The following is an 18,813-nucleotide window of genomic DNA, read 5'->3' on the forward strand; positions in this document are numbered from 1 at the left end:
AATGGTGATAAGTGTAAACCGAGCCCTGGGCAAGCTTATGAGGTCATAAGGGGCAAGGTCGCTGAGCTCGCTTGGAGCCTCGACTGAGGTACTACTACAAAAAGTACCTTTTAGCAGGTATCAGGGACTTTTTATGGTAATAGAAAACCAAAAAAGGTGAAGTGAGTCGAGTAGGTATCAGGTAGTGGAAAAACTTGAAAAAAAAGATGTGTGAATGACTAAATATGACTAAACTTAACAAGGACATTTGGCACAAGACTAAGGCTGAATCCCATTCCTTCCCCTTTGCCCTTCCCCTACCTTTTGCGCGTTCACGCGGCACCTAGTGCCGGTCCAATACGTATTACGAGCTAGGGGTAGGGCATAGATCAAGGGCTGTATACCCCTACGGATCTAGTGTGGACGCGACCTCACTAGAAAACACACAGGCAGTGTGTGGCTGCTGCATCAACCAGAGAGACCATGAATGTAAGTACTTTCAGCTTAAATAATTGATTAAAAGTTACGACAGTCTTGTTTTGTGGTCTATGCAGTCCTGTACATGTGTCCCCATGTTCCTAACTGAAACTTTTTAAAAATCGCTAGCTTGCATGCTAACGCTAATCGCTAACGCTAATCGCTAACGCTAACGTTGACAGTCCCACATATTTTCTCCTTGAATGGACTGTATAGATCGCATAGATTGTATGCTAGATATATTAACGGTCTATGATACATCGCTACGTGCTTAATATACCGCCCTGTCTCACACAGAGGACACAGGAGGACACAGCAGCTGATCCAGGTTGGGCTGCAAACGGCAGAACGTTTCCTAATTCATATGTTCAGTTGTACCCATTCATTATTGCATTGGTAGCCTACTATTATTGTAATAATATTATTAATTCCTGTTCATTGTTCATGCTTGTTATATGTTGTTGTTTTGATATGGGACACTGATGATATGTGAGGGGGGGGGGGGTTACTGCCAAAGGCTCCAGACTGGTCTGGAATATCAGACAGCTGTAGCTACAACAGTGTAGTGTGTGTGTAGTTTGTTTGTGGTCTTGTGTGTATTTTTTTAGTTTTACACATATAAGTGCCTTTATTGTGTGCGACATGTTAGTTATGGTTCTAATAGTTGACAATGGTTCTGTAACATATATTTTATGTAACGTTTTTGCCGGTTATGTTCAATTTTCACCAATACGACAGATTTTTGTCACAAAATGTTTTTGTGAATCAATGACATTCAAAACGGTGATAACTGAAACAGATATACCACACCATGTATACAGGTGTATATGTTGTATATGTACACATGATGCATGTGTATACACTTGTATTGCAAACGACCTAAGTACACCAGATAAGTACTCTGCACTACCAAAGTGAACCTAAATAACATAAAAATATAACCTGTTGTCCAAACCACACAATCAACAGACCTAGACGCATCTTGGAGGTTTGTATCAATACTGTATGGTGATGTCACCAAGTGGTGTCCCAATTCATAGGGGTATGTTTTCACCCCTTACCCCTACCCCTTGGTTTCACAGGCCAGGGGTAGGGGTAAGGGCCAAGGGGTAGGGGTAAGGGGAAGGAATGGGATTCAGCCTAAGACTACATTTAAAATACGTCACAAAGTTAACACCATATGCAACTTTATGGTGAGAAGTCTTTGTAATTACATATTTTCACGGTCTGAAACTTTAACGGTTTTACGACAAACTGAGAACTTCTTGACTTTTGCAAACTTTTACAATGACGCACATCATGAGAGGAATTCATGACTCAATTCAAACAGGATCAAATAATCATCTGGCTCTCCCTGTTCACGACATATTTTTCTGAAATAAGGTCCCATGGCAAAGCGGGGGGGACTTTGCCTCTCTATTGGCTGCTTCACCACAGACTTGTTTTCATATGAAGGATTCAAAGCATCTTTTAAATTTCTCTGTGAATTGGGTCGGTGTTTCCCCACACTGTCCCCCACAACATTACCATTGTCTTCACTATGTTGTTGGGCCAGGTGAGCTTCCCCGGTCTCTGACGGGTCGTCATGCACTCCCAGTACTTGTCAATGAACGGTATGATATCCTGCAGAGAGAAATCAAAGACAGACAAATACTTCCACTAGTGATTAAGTATTCCCAAATTCTGTACACCAGGAGATCTGCACCACACTCTTACGTGTTTAGATTATTTATTTATTTATTTTAGAAGTTAATAGATGCATTTTTCCCCACTTGTTGTGTCTCAAGCAGCCAGGAGAAACATATTTTGATGTGTGATGAGTAATTAACTCTTCAAGAGCATCATTTCACAAAGGGATTCATTTAAAAAATAAAAATAAAGTAACATAACTAAAGACTTTCCCCTGACTTATTTCCTGGTTCCCCTTCTCCAGAAACATGAAAACAAGAAGAGGGTTAACGTTTCCTGCTAGAGATTTCCAACAGTGGTCAGACAGCAAAGGGGAGACACTTCATTTCTCGCACTATATATATATATATATATATATATATATATATATACACACATATAGATAGAGGTCTACTCCTCAACGCAGCGGGGCCAGGTTCGAAAAATGCCCCCAAAAAAAGTCAACACTCACTTCGAAAGCTAATCCCAGTCCCTCTCTCCATTACATGGATTATCAGTATATTAGAGAATAATCTCAAATCTAGGTGTATATTTATTTAGCATTCATTTTCATTCAGTCTGCATTATGAATTCCAATTGATTTCTGGCAAACACCTATTATATAGTCATTTAAAATAATTATAGCAGGAATTACATGAACCAACACCTGGCTATGTGTAAAAAAAAATCTGGCCTCTGTCGTTGTGACATCATCTTTACGGAAAGTTAAGTCGTCACATTTACTACTTCAGAGGTCCGGTAAAAAGTCTGTGAAAACGTGTTTTGCGCACCTTGTCTTTGGAGAACATGGTCTTTGGGTGCTCGTCCTGTGTTCTGGACCGCCATGTCAGGTTTGCCAGCGCTGTGAGACACATCTCCTTCAGGTCTGAAACAGAAACATCTTGTTAAAGGCTGAAAATGTTGACTGCAAGAGGCACACAGCTCACACCACTGTCGCGTTCACTTTGGGTTGTTTTTTAACACAAAGAACTAAGGATGCTAATTTAAGGAGTTTTTTTCTGAATAATAAATCGACCCGCATCCACTGATCTTTAAAGTACAATTCCGGAGCAAAATGAACGTAGTGGTTAATAACACATGGGTGCCGAGTCGACCGTTCTCCGGGATCTGTTTTCATGCTAATCGAATGTGACCAGTTTTAGCGCAAAAACGCTAATTAGCTTGTAACGCTAGTGCTTCGGGGCATGGGTAAAGTAAAAAGAAATCGCTATTTCTACAATACTAATAAGGCTCAAAATAGCAGCACACTTCCACGGTAGCATAACGAGAGTCTCTACATGTAAACCGAAGCATTGAGAAATTTGGAAGTGTACAGACAGTTCATGAAAAAGTTAGTTAATAAAAGACAGTTTGCATATACAGGCAGGCGCCATCTTGGAAAACATGCTATGTTTTATATATGTATTATTTGGCATTATGCTACCAGGGAAGTGTGCTGCTATTTAGAGCCTTGTTAGTGGTGTAAAAACAGCGATTTCTTTTTACTTTACCCATCCTCCGACGACTAGCGTTACAAGCTAATTAGCGGTTTGCGCTAAAACTGGTCACATTCGATTAGCATGAAAACAGATCCCAGAGAACGGTCGACTCCGCACCCATGTGTTATTAACCCCTAGGTTAGGGTTAGGAATTATCCTTTAACCCTTTACTGACAAGCAGGCAGCGGAGTCACATTACAGCCATCCAGAAAAAAATACCAAAAAAGGTATTGTCCTGGAATCATGGTTTATTGTTTGAAAAGGTAACAAATAAATACATATTCTTAAATTTGACCTTAACCCTTGTGTTGTCTCCCCATCAGCCATCATCTTTTTTGGTGCTTTTTCTGATGTTATTTCCCCTACCCTTTTTTTTTAATTCGTAGCCTAATTTTCACAAATTGTTATATTACAAATTATTATACATTTTTAGTAATTATACAAAAACAATTTCTCGGGTTTTTTTTCCAGTGCTTTTTGTCTCTTTTTTTGTAATTTCTTCCGAGGTTTTGGTCACTTTTAAAATGCCATAAAATTCAATAAAACAACCTAAATTGGGTGAAACTAATCGTTAATTTTCCCTGAAGAACACTGTATGGCATCCATGTTATTTTTAAGCAATTTGGTTGAAAGAAAGCCAAGTTCCTCATATTAAAAATAAAAAAAAACAGGTCAAATTGGACCCGAGGACAACACAAGGGTCAAGAGACAATTCTGTTATTATTTTAGTTGCTATAATTTCTGTTACAATCAATTGTACATCAAAATTTGGACTCGCTAGAGCCCTACACACAACACGTACTGGCTTGTTTCCTGAGGAAGTATGTGTTGCCGCTGTGATGGCACACGTTGCAGTGAAACACGTAGTTAGTCATGAAGGGAAGACAGGTCCTGTAGAGGAGGAGGAGAAAAGGACTGAATCATGAAACCCATCAGTGTAGTTGTGTAACGGCTGATATTGAGACGACAACTATCTGCACGTACGCGGTGTCGATGCCAAACGTGTCTGCCGTGAACCACTTCATACACAAAGCACACTGCAGCTCCACGTCGCCCAGCTGCCGCCCGCTCTCCTCGTCTCCGGATCCCGTCAGAGCGTCCGCAGCCTCCGAGCCCTCGCCGGCCGTTTCCTGGGAGACACAAACGTCCGCTTAAAACTTAAAAAATAGCAGCATCTGTAGCATGATTTATAGCAGAGCCATGGACGGACAACATGCCGTCACAAGCAACAAGAGAAAAGACAAAAAAACAACAACAAAAAACCATACAAATATTTAATGATTTTACCATTCCCTCTTTGCCGTTGGAGGACTCCGTGTCCATGCTGGTGGGTAGTTCCCCAAATGCAGCATCCCTGAAAGTCAACAAAGATTCATCAGATATTAGGCCAAACATGTAAAGGTTCTTAAGCTTTAGTGCGCAACTTTTTGATATAAATTAGGGCTGCACAATATGATATACAATCCATATACACACGCCACAAACACAAACACTACGTATGTACTGTATGGCTGCACAATATGAGGAAAATCTCTCTTTTTGATATGAATTAGGGCTGCACGATATGAAGAGATAGATAGATGTACTGTGTGTATACACACACAATCACACACACACACACACACACAATCACACACACACACACACACACACACACACACACACACACACACACACACACACACACACACACACACACACACACACACACACACACACACACACACACACACACACACACACGTACTGTATGTGTATTAGAGCTGCACAACATGAGGAAAATCTCATTATTTCAAATTGTTTTGACTGATATTGCGATATGATTCTTGGGGGTGGCTGTGGCTCAGTGGTAGAACAGTTGCATGCCAATCAGAAGGTTGGTGGTTCAATCCCTGGCCCTGCAGTCCCATGTTGAAGTGTCCTTGGGCAAGACCCCGAACCTCGAGTTGCCCCCGATGCCCCATGTAAATGTATGTGAGTGTTTATGAGCTGATGAGCAGGTGGCACCTCGGCCACACTGTGTAAATGGTGAATGGTTCCTGTACTACGTTAAAGAGCTTTGAGAAGTTGTTAAGACTAGAAAAGCAATGCAAAAAAAACATCCATTTACATTTTTTAAATTCACGATACTGGAGGGAATGACCATTTGTTGCACCATTGTTCTTATTTTCATTAAAAAATATTCAAATTTAAAAATTGAAATGATTATCGTGTGTTTTTTTGCAAGGATCTGTACCAAACAAAGATGTTTTCTTTAGTGTGTAAGATAGGAGTTGCCGGATACGACGTCTCTGCAGCGCCAAAATACTTCATTCAGAACAGTTTGACACATACTTTACCTTTTATTGGGCCTCCCTTGCAATTTGGATATTGCACCAGTCCATATTGCAAATACTAATGTGTATTACCCACTCATTACTTGTACAACGTTCTTATTTTTCCACTGCTCTGTTAGCATCCTTTCTTAATAATTGGAATCACACTTTTCAGCTGATTTGCGTTGAACAGCTGTATTAAATCTTCCTTTTGACATAAAATGTCTTACATAAACTCAGCATTACATTTTCATGTACTTAAGTACATTTTAAAGTACTTGTTCTTGAGTATTTCCATTCCCTGCCACTTTCTACTTTTACAACACAAACGTTACATTTTAAAAAGGAAATACTTTATTTAGTACTCAACTACAAGTATTTGATACCTTTAGTTACTTTAAAGATTCAGATGACAATAGAATCAACAAATAAATGTGGATATATTATTAAACATTACGCTACTTAGCAGTACATAATGTATATAAAAGTATCTCCAACTTTACCAGCTGCATAATTACTACTTTTACACAAGTTAATAATCTGAATACTTCTTCCACCACAGTGTATTTCTACCTATCAGAAATACACTGTGTTCACTAAAACTGACATTATTCAAAGGGAGTCTGGCGTAACGTTATGGGGTGGATAAATTAGGTTTAACTTTAACTTACACTGGAGCTTGTTTCTCTGCTGCCGACTGCAGAGATCTCGTTTAATACTTCATCAATGTCAAAGGAAAATATGTCCTCAATAGTTTTTATTGTATCTGATTCTCAACGAGCTGTTGCAGAAACAAGCCTGAATCAATAAAGCAAAAGATGTCAGATAAATGTAAACATTACAACATTATGAAAGATTAGGACTTTCTATCATGAAAGATTAGGACTTTCTATCTTGAAATATTAAGACTTTTTATATTGAAATATTAGGACTTTTTATCTTGAAAGATTAGGACATTCTATCATGAAGTATTAGGACTTTCTATCTTAAAATATTAGAACTTTCTATCTTGAAATATTAGGACTTTTTATCTTGAAATATTAGGACTTTTTATCTTGAAATATTAGGACTTTTTATCTTGAAATATTAGGACTTTTTATCTTGAAATATTAGGACTTTTTATCTTGAAATATTAGGACTTTTTATCTTGAAATATTAGGACTTTCTATCTTGAAATATTAGGACTTTCTATCTTGAAATATAAGGACTTTTTATCGTGTTTTGGAGGTATATCCGCTTCTGAGCTGAAAATGTCCCCGGATTTTGTCTGAGAAATCTGGTCCCCTTAGTACAAGTAGTAGTACAAGATTATTAGGACATATGAGTGCATACAAAGTCTCAATTTATGCTTATTAGACTCCATACGTTTTCCTGCAGACAGGGTAACGTTGAAAGGTCAGATAAGTTGATGTTTTGTCTTCATAAAGAGCAGCTAAGATGAAGCTAACGGTCATTTGGTTCACTCGGTGAGTCTGTGGAGTGCTAACGTTAGCTAGCTAGCATGCTAGCTAAACAGCGTTAACGGCTAAATGAGAGCGTAAATGTGGTTTAAATTCTCTCAGAATATCCGAATCATGGCCTTCAAATGTGTAACAGTGATACATCTCTTGCCCGGAGGACACGTACCCGTCTCCGGTCTCCGGTTCGGTTGTAGCGGCAGTGCCCGCCTCTCCTTCAGACGCCATGTTTCAAATCAATGAAAACAACAAAAAAAATAGAAGAAGAAGCGAGACGGAGACGGAGCGTCAGCTTCCGGTTTGCTGCCGCGGTTCAGCTCAGCAGCGCCACCGCAGGCTGGCATGCGAACTGCACCCGACCTCCATCCATTCAATTAGACCTGGGATGCAAAATAAGTTCAGTGCAGTTAATTAAAAAGTGTTTTTTCCATCCATCCATCCATCCATCATCCATCCATCCGTCCATCCGTCCATCTTATTTACATAATAATACACTTTACTTCTTAATTTTTGATCTGTTAGCTCACATCTGTAGGCACGTAAGGCGTCACATTGTGGAACATTTTATGCCTAAAAATTAATTAACATGATTTTAAAACAGTTTGACACCTAAGAAGGAATATTATATATGATAGAAGACTTTGAAAAGACTAAAGTCTCTTTCTTCTGATATGTATATTTGCATTTTAAGGGTGATGGGGGGGTCTGCAGCAAAAATTACAAGAGGTGGTTGATTGTCAATATTATTATTATATTGCATTCTTTTTTTTATTTTTTTAAAGAGACAGTTACTATGGTTTAATTAGCTAACTCTCTACTGACTTGGACAAAATACAGGGTGATCTGAAAGTTTTGAGAACCATTCACCATGAGTTGCAAGAGACATTGATCACGTCGAAAAAGGATCAAAACGTCCTTAAAATGAGACAAATCATGTCAAAATGTACAAGACTGCAAATACAAATATAGGGAGGAAAAGAAATGGAATAAACCACAAAATCTAAGATCTGTGATGCAAAACAAGTTCAGTTCAGTCACTTTATTTTCCCAAATTTGGAAATTTGATCTACAGTGAAGAGTACAAGCTTAAAATATAAATATATATATATATATATATATAATAATATATTATATATTAAATATATCTATATCTATGTATTTTACTAATTACTAACGCTGCTGCTCGAGTCCTCACTAAGACCGAGAGACTGGATCACATCACTCCAGTCCTCACTAAGACCAGATACTGGATCACATCACCGTCCTCCTCACTAAGAACCAGAGCTGGATCACATCACTCCAGCCTCACTAAGACCAAGAGACTGGTCACATCACTCCGTTCTCACTAAGACCAGGAGACTGGATCACATCACTCCAGTCCTCACTAAGACCAGGAGACTGGATCACATCACTCCATTCCTCACTAGACCAAGAGACTGATCACATCACTCCAGTCCTCACTAGACCAAGAGACTGGATCACATCACCAGTTCCTCCCTAAGACCAAGAGACTGATCACTCACTCCAGTCCTCCTAAGACCAAGACTGGATCACATCACTCACTACCAGTCCTACTTAAGACCAAGAGACTGATCACATCACTCCAGTCCTCATAAGACAAGAGATGGATCACATCACTCCAGTTCTGAATCTTTACACTGGCTCCTGTGTATCAAAGAATTGATTTCAAAGTACTCTTCTAGTTTATAAATCACTTAACGGTTTAGGTCCAAAATACATTTCTGATCTGCTACTACACTATGACCCCCCCAGACCTCTCAGTCATCTGGGACAGTCTACTTTCTGTCCCCAGAGTCAGAACTAAACAGGGGTGAACAGCTTTCAGTTTCTATGCTCCTCATATCTGGAATAAACTCCCAGAAACCTGTAGATCCGTCGCTACTCTCAGTTCTTTTAAATCAAGCTGAAACCTTTCTATTTGATGCTGCCTTTCTTTAAATGAATGCTCATTTCTTTAATTCTTGCTGCACTGTAACTTTATTCTTGTGTTTTTTGTGTCCTAATGTTCTATTTTGTGTAACTGTCTATTCATGTGTTTTACCGGTTTTGATGCTTATGATTTTAACTGTTGTACTTGTGTTTATCTGTTTAACTGATTTTGTGTAAAGCACTTTGAATTGCCCTGTTGCTGAAATGTGCTCAACAGATAAAGCTGCCTTGATTTTTTAACCCTAATGTTTTCCTTTGGGTCAAATTTGACCCGTTTTTTAACCTTTTTTTAAGATCAGAAATGTGTGACTTTGAAATTGGTGCCGACAATGTGAAGAAGAAATTTCAAAACTTTGGGAAATGTTTTTGTCATTTCGTCAACACAACGATAAAAACGTCAAAAACATCGGATGAAAAAGTCAAAAAAATCTTTGGAAAAAAAGAGGACAAAAACGTTAAAAAAGTGACAAAACATCAGAAAAAAGCAAAACGAATGTTGAAAAGAAGTGACTCAAAAGGTAAATAAAAACATGAAAAACATAAAGAAAAGCTTTGGAAAAAAGTAACAAAAACGTTGAGATTGGGACAACAAGTGTTTTTTTTTATCCTGGTCGGCGGGGCAACAACACGAGGGTGAAGACGGTGAAAGGAGGACGCAGATTGAACAAGAACTGGTTCAGGTCTCACCCCCGAACTGGAAAACTCTTCCCAACCTTAACCCTCGTGTTGTCTTCCCGTCAAAATGGAAAATCAACACTTTTGTTGACGTTTTCATCGATTTCTTTTCTTAAGTTTTTGTCCCTTTTTTCTACACTTTTTTTCAATGTTGACTGTTGACTTCAGTTTTACAGTTATTTTTGGAATTTATGGTCAATAAACCTCATTTATAGAAATATACCTAAGGTTGTAGTTAGAAAGCAGAATTAGGAATTATGGACTAAAATAAAGGAATGGATGTTGATGATATCACAGACTGGAATATGTCAACTTTTACTCAAACTATTTCACAACACTTCACTTTGTTTTACAATGCTATAAAATAAAAGACCCAAAATAAGAAATAGAGTTTGTACTGGCAAAGGCGTTGGAATCAATCATGTATTTTGGGGAATAAAAGAACATTGATATGGACAACCTGAGGAACATGAGGACAACATGGGGCAACATGAGGACAACATGAGGACAACATGGGGAAACATGGGACAACTGAAGAAACAGGAGGCAAACATGAGGACAACATGAGGGCAACATGAAGACAACATGAGGAAAACATGAGGACAACATGAAGACAACATGAGGACAACATGAAGACAACATGGGGAACCAACATGAAGGCAACATGAGAACTACAGAGGACAACATGAAGACAACATGAGAATACATGAGAGACAACATGAGGACAACATGAGGGCAACATGAAGACAACATGAAGACAATGAGACAAATGAGAACGAGGACAACCTGAAGACAACATGAGGGAACATGAAGACAACATGAAGACAACATGAAGGCAACATGAGGACAACATGAGGACAACATGAAGGACACATGAAGACAACATGAAGACAACATGAAGACAACATGAGGACAACATGAGGACAACATGAAGGCAACATGAAGGACAACATGAAGACAAAATGAAGACACATGAGGACAACATGAGGGACAACATGAAGACAACATGGGGACAACATGAAGACAACATGAAGGACAACATGAAGGCAACATGAGGACAACATGAGACAACATGAAGGCAACATGAAGCAACATGAAGAACATGAAGCAACATGAGGACAACATGAGGACAACATGGGACAACATGAAGACAATGGGGACAACATGAGGGAAACATGAGGACAACATGGGGACAACTGAGGGAAAACATGAGGACAACATGAAGACAACATGAGGACAACATGAGGACAACATGGGGACAACATGAAGACAACATGGGGACAACATGAGGGAAACATGAGGACAACATGGGGACAACATGAGGGAAACATGAGGACAACATGAGGGTTAGAGTTCCTTCTGAGGGGGACATGAACGATGAACCCCATTTCTTCACAACCCATCTAAAAGTAGTTGGGATGTTTGAATTAAACCATAAGTAATCGTCATATTAGAACAGCTGCTTTATGGCTGTTAGAACCGGTTTTAGCAGGAAAGACACATGAAAGAAAACATTGTCCAATTTCACACAGATAATAATTAATAATGGGACGGGTGCAGCTGCCACAGCAACATTTCAATGAATAATTTATTAATTATTGGCTGCTATGTTTTTGTGCCAAAGAGCGTTGTGTGGAATCAATCGTGTTATTTTGGGTAATCACAACTGGGTAGTTTAAAAGAAAATGAATGCAGGAAATTGGGTCAATTTGACCCGAGGACAACATGAATTCAGTCCCCTGTCAAAACGTCCTGACGCTGTCTCAACGTCACAGATGTGTCTCCATCGCAGGAGGAAAAGGGAGGAGAGAACACACACTATTATCTTCCCAAAACAAAGGTTTAAAGGCATTTATGGCAGCACCCAGGGGTGCTCTTTGCATTCCCCTGCTCTTTTGTGGGACGTCTGCAGGCACACTTTGTCTTTGTGCTCGACGCGTCTTTTACTGGTGCCTGAACCGGGACCACAAAACCTTCAAATCAGGTTTGAGTTTCAGAACGTGTGTGGGGTGGTCTCACGTGGCCTCAAAGCTTTTTTATACACGCTCTTTAATGCGTGACAGTAAATGGCAGGGCTGTGGTACTCGGGTCCGGTCTTGGACTCGAGTCCGGACTCAAGCCGTTTTTCTTTGGACTCGGATTTGTCTCGGTCTCGGCCACTGGTCTTGCCCAATGTGGCTTCTGGTCTGGACCAAGTCCAGGTGTCTTTATTATGTTGATAATAATATTGGAGGGAAAGTGAAACCCAAAATGATTGTCTTGATACTGTCATGCATAAGACCTTTTTTTCTGTCCTGGACTCGGTCTTGACTCGGACGCAAACCTCTTTGGACACGGTCTTGACTTGGACTCAACTAGTCCTGGTCTTGGACTTGTCTTGGACTCAACATAGGTGGTCCTGACTACAGCCTTGGTAAATGGAAATGTTGAGGTTGGAAAAGTTAATTTAATTTATTAATAAAAGGTATTGTAAAGCAGGGCTGTAGTACTCGAGTTCAGTCTTGGACTCAAGTCCGGACTCAAGACTGTTTTTATATGGACTTGGACTTGTCTTGGACTCGCTAGTATTTGGACTCTGACTTGTCTCGGTCTCGGCCACTGGTCTTGTCCAATATGGCTTTTGGTCTGGACCGAGTCCAGGTGTCTTTATTATGTTGATAATAATATTGGAGGGAAAGTGAAACCCAAAATGATTGTCTTGATACTGTCATGCATAAGACCTTTATTCTGTCCTGGACTCAGTCTTGACTCGAACTCAAACCCTTTGGACTCGGTCTTAACTTGAACTCGACTAGTCCTGGTCTTGGACTCGACAAAGGTGGACTTGACTACAGCCCTGGTAAATGGAAATGTTGAGGTTGGAAAAGTAAAGAAGACATTTACGTGGAGTCAAACGAAATATTAAAAACTGAAACTAAACCTTTCAGACAACTGAAACTCAACTAAACAAGCAAACCCTAACCCTAACTAACTCAAACTAAACTAAAACTGACTCAAACTAAACTAAAACTAACTCAAACTAAACTAACTCAAACTAAACTAAAACTAACTCAAACTAAACTAACTCAAACTAAAACTAACTTAAACTGAACTAAAACTAACTTAGACTAAACTAAAACTAACTCAAACTACAGCAAAACTAACTTAAACTAAACTAAAACTAACTTAATCTGAACTAAAACTAACTTAGACTAAACTGAAACTAACTCAAACTAAACTAAACTAAACTAACTCAAACTAAACTAAACTAACTCAAACTAAACTAACTCAACAAAAACTAAAATTAAATCTAAAACTCAAAACCTTGCTGCACTCACAGCTAAAGTCACATCTCTCCTATTCTATCTACACAAACGTATATTTTCTGTCTTCATCATCCCCCCCCCACCACACACACACACACACACACACACACACACACACACACACACACACACACACACACACCCCCAGAGTCCACCCATTTCCCCGTTGTGCTGCAGTAACAGAGTCCAGGGTCGGGGGGGTCAGGCTACCGGTGACATCTGCTAATTGTCCCGTCGAGCCGGCCTCTCTTCTGCTTTCTATACCCGTCTCTCTGTGGGGGGGGTGTAGCTGCGAGCGCGCCGGCAGCTGCCCCCTTTATGACTTACTGCCTCCACAGGATCATTTACCCCTAATGCCCCCCCGGACCCTCCTTTACTACATGATTAACAGCCTCTCTGGGTGTTAGCTAACTATAACCGATAATGTGGATTTAAAGACGCGCCTGTTTCCTGGATTGTGAAGTTAATGAAGCCGTTGGAGGCAGATGAGACTAATTCAACATAAACTCATCTTAAGAGCAACAAGTCAAAGGCTCCACTTCCTCAAAGAGAGCTCCAGCCTTTGATGATATTTTGAAAAAGCAGCTCATCTTCTCAGTCAGGATGTCGTCACATTGCTGTCTGTGTTTCTGTGTATTCCTTTAACAATTGTATGTGTATGGCACCTTTAAAAACAAAGTGCTTTGACTGAGGAAGTGATGCACAAGTACAATTTGGGGTACTTTACTTGAGTATTTCCATTTCGTGCTACCGTATATTGTATATTGTATTAAGCCAAGGACCCCTTAACTGAATTAGAGCTACATATATTAACATGTACTAAAGCCTTCATACGTAACCTTTTTTTTTTGGATAAAATAGTAAGCTATTAAAATAGCCTAGTAATTGTTGGCATGCTTTTATAAATAATATTGAAACCTACATGTGGATCAGTGAATTAAAAAGATTAACTGTGTCTGTGCATGGCTACCTGAGGCCTGTAAGCCTGTCAGCAGTGGGGATTTATATTAGAGATATTTCATTTTTTTATTGCCACTAAGCAGAGTTCAAGTACAGAACTAATGAAATGCAGTTAGCATTTTTTTAGCAGTTTTAACCCGAGTGCCAGCGTGTGTGTGTGTGTGCATATAGTGTGTATATATATATATATATATATATATATATATATATATATATATATATAGTAAATACAGAAAGTGCAGTAGTAAGTATTGCAGCTCTAACTTACAACATGTACAATAATACAGAATAAGTGAGTATATTAAAAAGTAGACAGTAGGGAGTTATGTAAATGTGAGGTATATATAGATGGTTGGATGATATCTGTATAAACCGAGAGGTGGAAGCTGCTGAATAGTGCAAACTATTATTCATTCATTATTATAATTGCTCATAATATGTTGGATTCATGTTAAGATGTCCGTCAACTTCCACCTCCTTTGTGTTGTAATTTTCAACTTATTCGTAAAGTTTGTAAAGTATAATCCACATTTGGTGCTGTGTGTGTGTGTGTGTGTGTGTGTGTGTGTGAGTGTGTGTGTGTGTGTGTGTGTGTGTGTGTGTGTGTGTGTGTGGCAGCAGGACGGCGTGATTGAGTGTTTTATTAATGGCTACAAAGATTGTTGATGGGATGGTTTTGGTCTTTTTATTGGATTTGTTGTCATTAGTAAACTGACCCAAAACCAAACTTGTCCTTTTACATGTGATCTTAGCTAGTCAGACTAGTCAGACCCTCTTCCGCAGCGCTGTGGAGGAAGGTCTGACAAAGTGATGCTACATTGAAACCAGTGGGTTTCAATTTCACCGTTTTTGACTGTAGGTGAGGTTTCTTCTTTTTCTCTTTAGCGGCATGTCTTTTCATAGTGCCTGCTTGACTTCAACAACCGCACATGCACAAGGACAATAACTTAATGCTATTCTCAATATTTGCACACAAAAAAGGATATTTTTTTAATATTTTGTTTTACACTCTGCAGAGCTCCAACAAGTCAAATACCTGGAAAAAAAAAAAAACGTAGGGTTGCAATTTTCTAAAAGGAAGTGTTCATTTCAATCATGTGCAATATCATTACTTCACACTGTACATAATCCATATTTATCTTTCTATTTTTTACAAATCCATGGTTCTTGCACTACTTATTTTACTCCATATTGTTATAGTTCTCCTACGTACATTGTTCACACTGGAAAAGGAGTCGCTTTCAATCTCGTTGTACACGTGTATGATGACAATAAGAGGCATTCTGCATTAATTTCATAAAACCTTTGAGAAATGTGAAACCCAAACAAGCCTTAAATGTTCAGGAAAACTTGACTGACCTCTGTTTTATTTCTTCTCAGCTGTTTTCGTACTTATGGTGCAGCCTACATAATATTTCCTTTAATTACATCAAGTTCTTTGGTTTATACCAACCATATGTTCTATTTTGTACATTTGCTCAGTATTTTTGTACATATCCGAATGATGCACATCCCTCATATTTTAACCATGCAGCCTCTTCTTTCCTTCTTAATACGTAGACCTATGTATGTATGTGTTATTTCTTTCTGTATTTATTGTTTATTTTGTATTATTGTGTTTATGTATGCATCATAAACCAAAGCACATTCCTAGTAAGTGCTTCTTACCTGGCAATAAACCTATTTCTCAGTCTGATTCCAATGAAAAGAATGGAGGCTGCAAGCCCGTTTTGGTTGTACCCCAACAAAAAGAGAAAGAAAAACGTGATCAGATGGTCAGTGGCTCTCATAAAGTTGTTAGTGGGCTTCTAATTAAACCGAAGAGCTTTGTGCTTTGAGCTTTTTGGGAATGTTCCACTCAACAAGACAAACGAGTCAATGCAAACTGGGCCACAACGAGAGAGAAAAGGCTCCAACTTTCCCTTTGATGAGTCCATCAATTAGCATCACAAGGCGCGTTCACGTGTCCGAGCACCGCAACATCTCCCATTCGCAAATAATGACAAGACCAACCACAATGAGGAACACGGAGGGAGAGAAAGGAGGCACGTTTCAACCAGATGCCCGGTAATAAATAACAGGGCGAGCGCATCTCCAGCTGAGAGCGCGCCATTTGCATTTTCAAGTGTCCGCGCAAAGGGGGGGGGGGGCATGCACGGGGAGAAGCGTGTCGGCACACACAGAGGCTCCAATTGCCTCATTCGGGTAAGTTTTTTGAATGAAATGTAAATGTGAAAGAGCCCCGGCTGCGCGCGCAAAAGGCTGAATGGGCCTATATATAGACCCCGGAGCAGATCAGGAGGCAGTGCACTCGGCCTCCACCTGCGTCCTGATCCACATCCACAGAGAGAGAGAGAGAGAGAGAGTGAGAGACATGCAGCCAGTCGCAGCCAAAAGTCCGCTCAGCCACAGGACGCCTTTTTCTGTGGAGGACATTTTGGATCCAACAAAGTTCACGAGGAGAGGAATCTGTGCTCGAGATGCAACGACAGGTGAGCATTAAGAGGGGACTCTGTTTTTCAATTTTACGGTAACTCCATGACGTGTCTTCGACTTTTGGGGGAAAAGGTGTATTTTTTTTCTTTTATCCTCGGTCTATCCTGTGTCTGCAGATTTCTCCAAAATGAACCCAACAGAAAGTTATAGCTTTAGATAATGCCTCATTTGCATATTTTAAAACACATGTCAGAAAACTTAATAGTAATACCAAAAATATATTTCAGGAAGTTAGTTTTTCATTTTTAATTTTTTTAGTTTGCTTCCCTGACATATCTTCTTTCAGACTATGTGGGAAAAAAATAGATGTATACTTATATACACAATGTATTTGACTTTGGTGTTGACTCTATACATTCAACAAATAGACATGTGGTACATAGAGAAAGACACACAGACACATGTCAGCATAATATATACATTTACAAATAAGACATATTATCAAGACAAGTACACATGGAGTGGGATGTAAGGTGCAAAAAAGTTATATTGCATTTAGATGTTTATTTGTCTATTTGTGTCAAAAATAGACAAACAAATATTTAAATTGACCAAAAGTTACATTAACCTCATGTTGTCCTCGGGTCAAATTGACCCATTTTCCTGTATCAATGTTCTTTTTAATTCCCCAAAATAACATGATTGATTCCAACGCTCTTTGCCAAGTACAAATCTCTACTTTCATTAATTTTGGGTCTTATTCAATTTTATAGCATTGTAAAACAAAGTGAAGTGTTTTTGAAATAGTATTGAGTAAAAGTTGACATATTCCAGTCTGTGATTATCATCAACATCCATTCCTTTAATTTTAGTCTCAATAATTCCTAATTTCTGCTTTTCTAACTCAAACATTAGGTATAATTTCCTATAAATGAGGTTTATTGACCATAAATTCCAAAAAATATTGTAAAACTAAAGTTAATAAGTTAGTGTTACCTGGTGTGGAAAAAGTCAAAAAAGTGACAAACATTGAAAGAAAAAGTCATAAGTGTTGAAAAAAGAGACAAGAATGTAAGAAAAAGTAAAAAAAAAACATCAATAAAAGCGTCAACAAAAGTGTTGATCTTCAAGACAACACAAGGGTTAAGATAGTGCCTCATTTTCGTATTTAAACATAGCGTTTTCCGGAAAGGTGTAATTCAAAAAAGAATTGTTTTAATGTAATCATCTAGGGGATGATTTATGCTGATATTAGGTAAAATGTCCAAAACAAAATGCACGTGAACGCATCTTCTTTCAGACTGTGAGGACTTTTCTGCATCAAGCACTTTTACTTTTACTACTTTAATGATATGATACTTGTTATACTTTTACTTAATCAACGTTTTCAATTAATTTCAATTCAAATTTTTATTTATGTAGCTCCAAATTACAACAACAGTTATCTCAAATCTCAGGACAGGGGCGATAGATCACAAGACTCCGGGAAAGGGAAGAAGTTGAGTTAGTAACATGCGTTAATGGGCTGAGGTTGCACACAGATGGAGAGCGGGAGGAAGAGTTTTACTTTTACTTGCAACAGAGTATTTGTACAGTGTTTTATAAGTACTTTTACTGAAGTAAAGCATTCTGAATACTTCTTCCATCCCTGCTTCCAGGTGCTTCTCCAGGCAGAGATGAACCCAGAGAGCAGCAGCGTCCCGCGGCCGAGGGCAGCCCGGAGGAGGAGAAGCTTCGCAGCTCGAAGGCAAAAGGCCGCCGGGTCCGCACCGCCTTCAGCCCGGAGCAGCTGCAGCTGCTGGAGCGCAGCTTCCACCGGTGCCACTACCTGTCGGTGCTGGAGCGCCACGCCATCGCCTCCGTCCTGCGCCTCTCCGAGACGCAGGTCAAGATCTGGTTCCAGAACAGGCGCACCAAGTGGAAGAAGGAGCGTGTGCAGGGGGGGAAGGAGGCGGATGTGGAGGCGGAGGAGGCAGCCGGGTTCACATCCTCACACCCTCCGCCCTACGGGTCGCTTTACTGCCCGCAGCGCGCTCCGCTGCAGCTGTTTGCACCGCTGCCGCTGCTGCCGTGTCATCGCTATTACACATGA

The 18,813-nt window shown here is 39.5% G+C and overlaps 2 protein-coding genes across 2 annotated transcripts in view; one reads left to right on the forward strand and one right to left on the reverse strand.

Moving 5' to 3' along the window:
• LOC116686198 (set1/Ash2 histone methyltransferase complex subunit ASH2) overlaps positions 1 to 7,670 on the reverse strand; it is a 38,030-nt gene extending 30,360 nt beyond the window's left edge. The window contains exons 1-6 of the mRNA XM_032511176.1: positions 7,565 to 7,670; positions 4,911 to 4,977; positions 4,608 to 4,753; positions 4,426 to 4,514; positions 2,916 to 3,010; positions 1,984 to 2,079 (exon numbers count right to left, since the gene is read on the reverse strand). Of these exons, the coding sequence (XP_032367067.1) occupies positions 1,984 to 2,079; positions 2,916 to 3,010; positions 4,426 to 4,514; positions 4,608 to 4,753; positions 4,911 to 4,977; positions 7,565 to 7,623 (552 nt within the window). The 5' untranslated portion in view covers positions 7,624 to 7,670. The remainder of the gene's footprint in view (positions 1 to 1,983; positions 2,080 to 2,915; positions 3,011 to 4,425; positions 4,515 to 4,607; positions 4,754 to 4,910; positions 4,978 to 7,564) is intronic.
• An 8,989-nt stretch (positions 7,671 to 16,659) lies between these two features.
• Positions 16,660 to 18,813, forward strand: LOC116686205 (homeobox protein CHOX-7). The gene is made up of 2 exons (XM_032511187.1): positions 16,660 to 16,777; positions 18,380 to 18,813. Exons 1-2 carry the CDS (start codon positions 16,660 to 16,662, stop codon positions 18,811 to 18,813), a joined length of 552 nt encoding a protein of 183 aa, XP_032367078.1.

Source organism: Etheostoma spectabile, unplaced genomic scaffold (assembly GCF_008692095.1).
Source record: "Etheostoma spectabile isolate EspeVRDwgs_2016 unplaced genomic scaffold, UIUC_Espe_1.0 scaffold325, whole genome shotgun sequence".
Classification (NCBI taxonomy): Eukaryota; Metazoa; Chordata; class Actinopteri; order Perciformes; family Percidae; genus Etheostoma; species Etheostoma spectabile.

What these genes read in the sequence shown, in the direction of transcription:
- LOC116686205 (XM_032511187.1), top strand. Translation starts at nt 16,660, where the DNA reads ATGCAGCCAGTCGCAGCCAAAAGTCCGCTCAGCCACAGGACGCCTTTT. An exon ending in TGCTCGAGATGCAACGACAG is followed by an intron (nt 16,778 to 18,379) that starts GTGAGCATTAAG and finishes CCCTGCTTCCAG; the next exon opens with GTGCTTCTCCAGGCAGAGAT.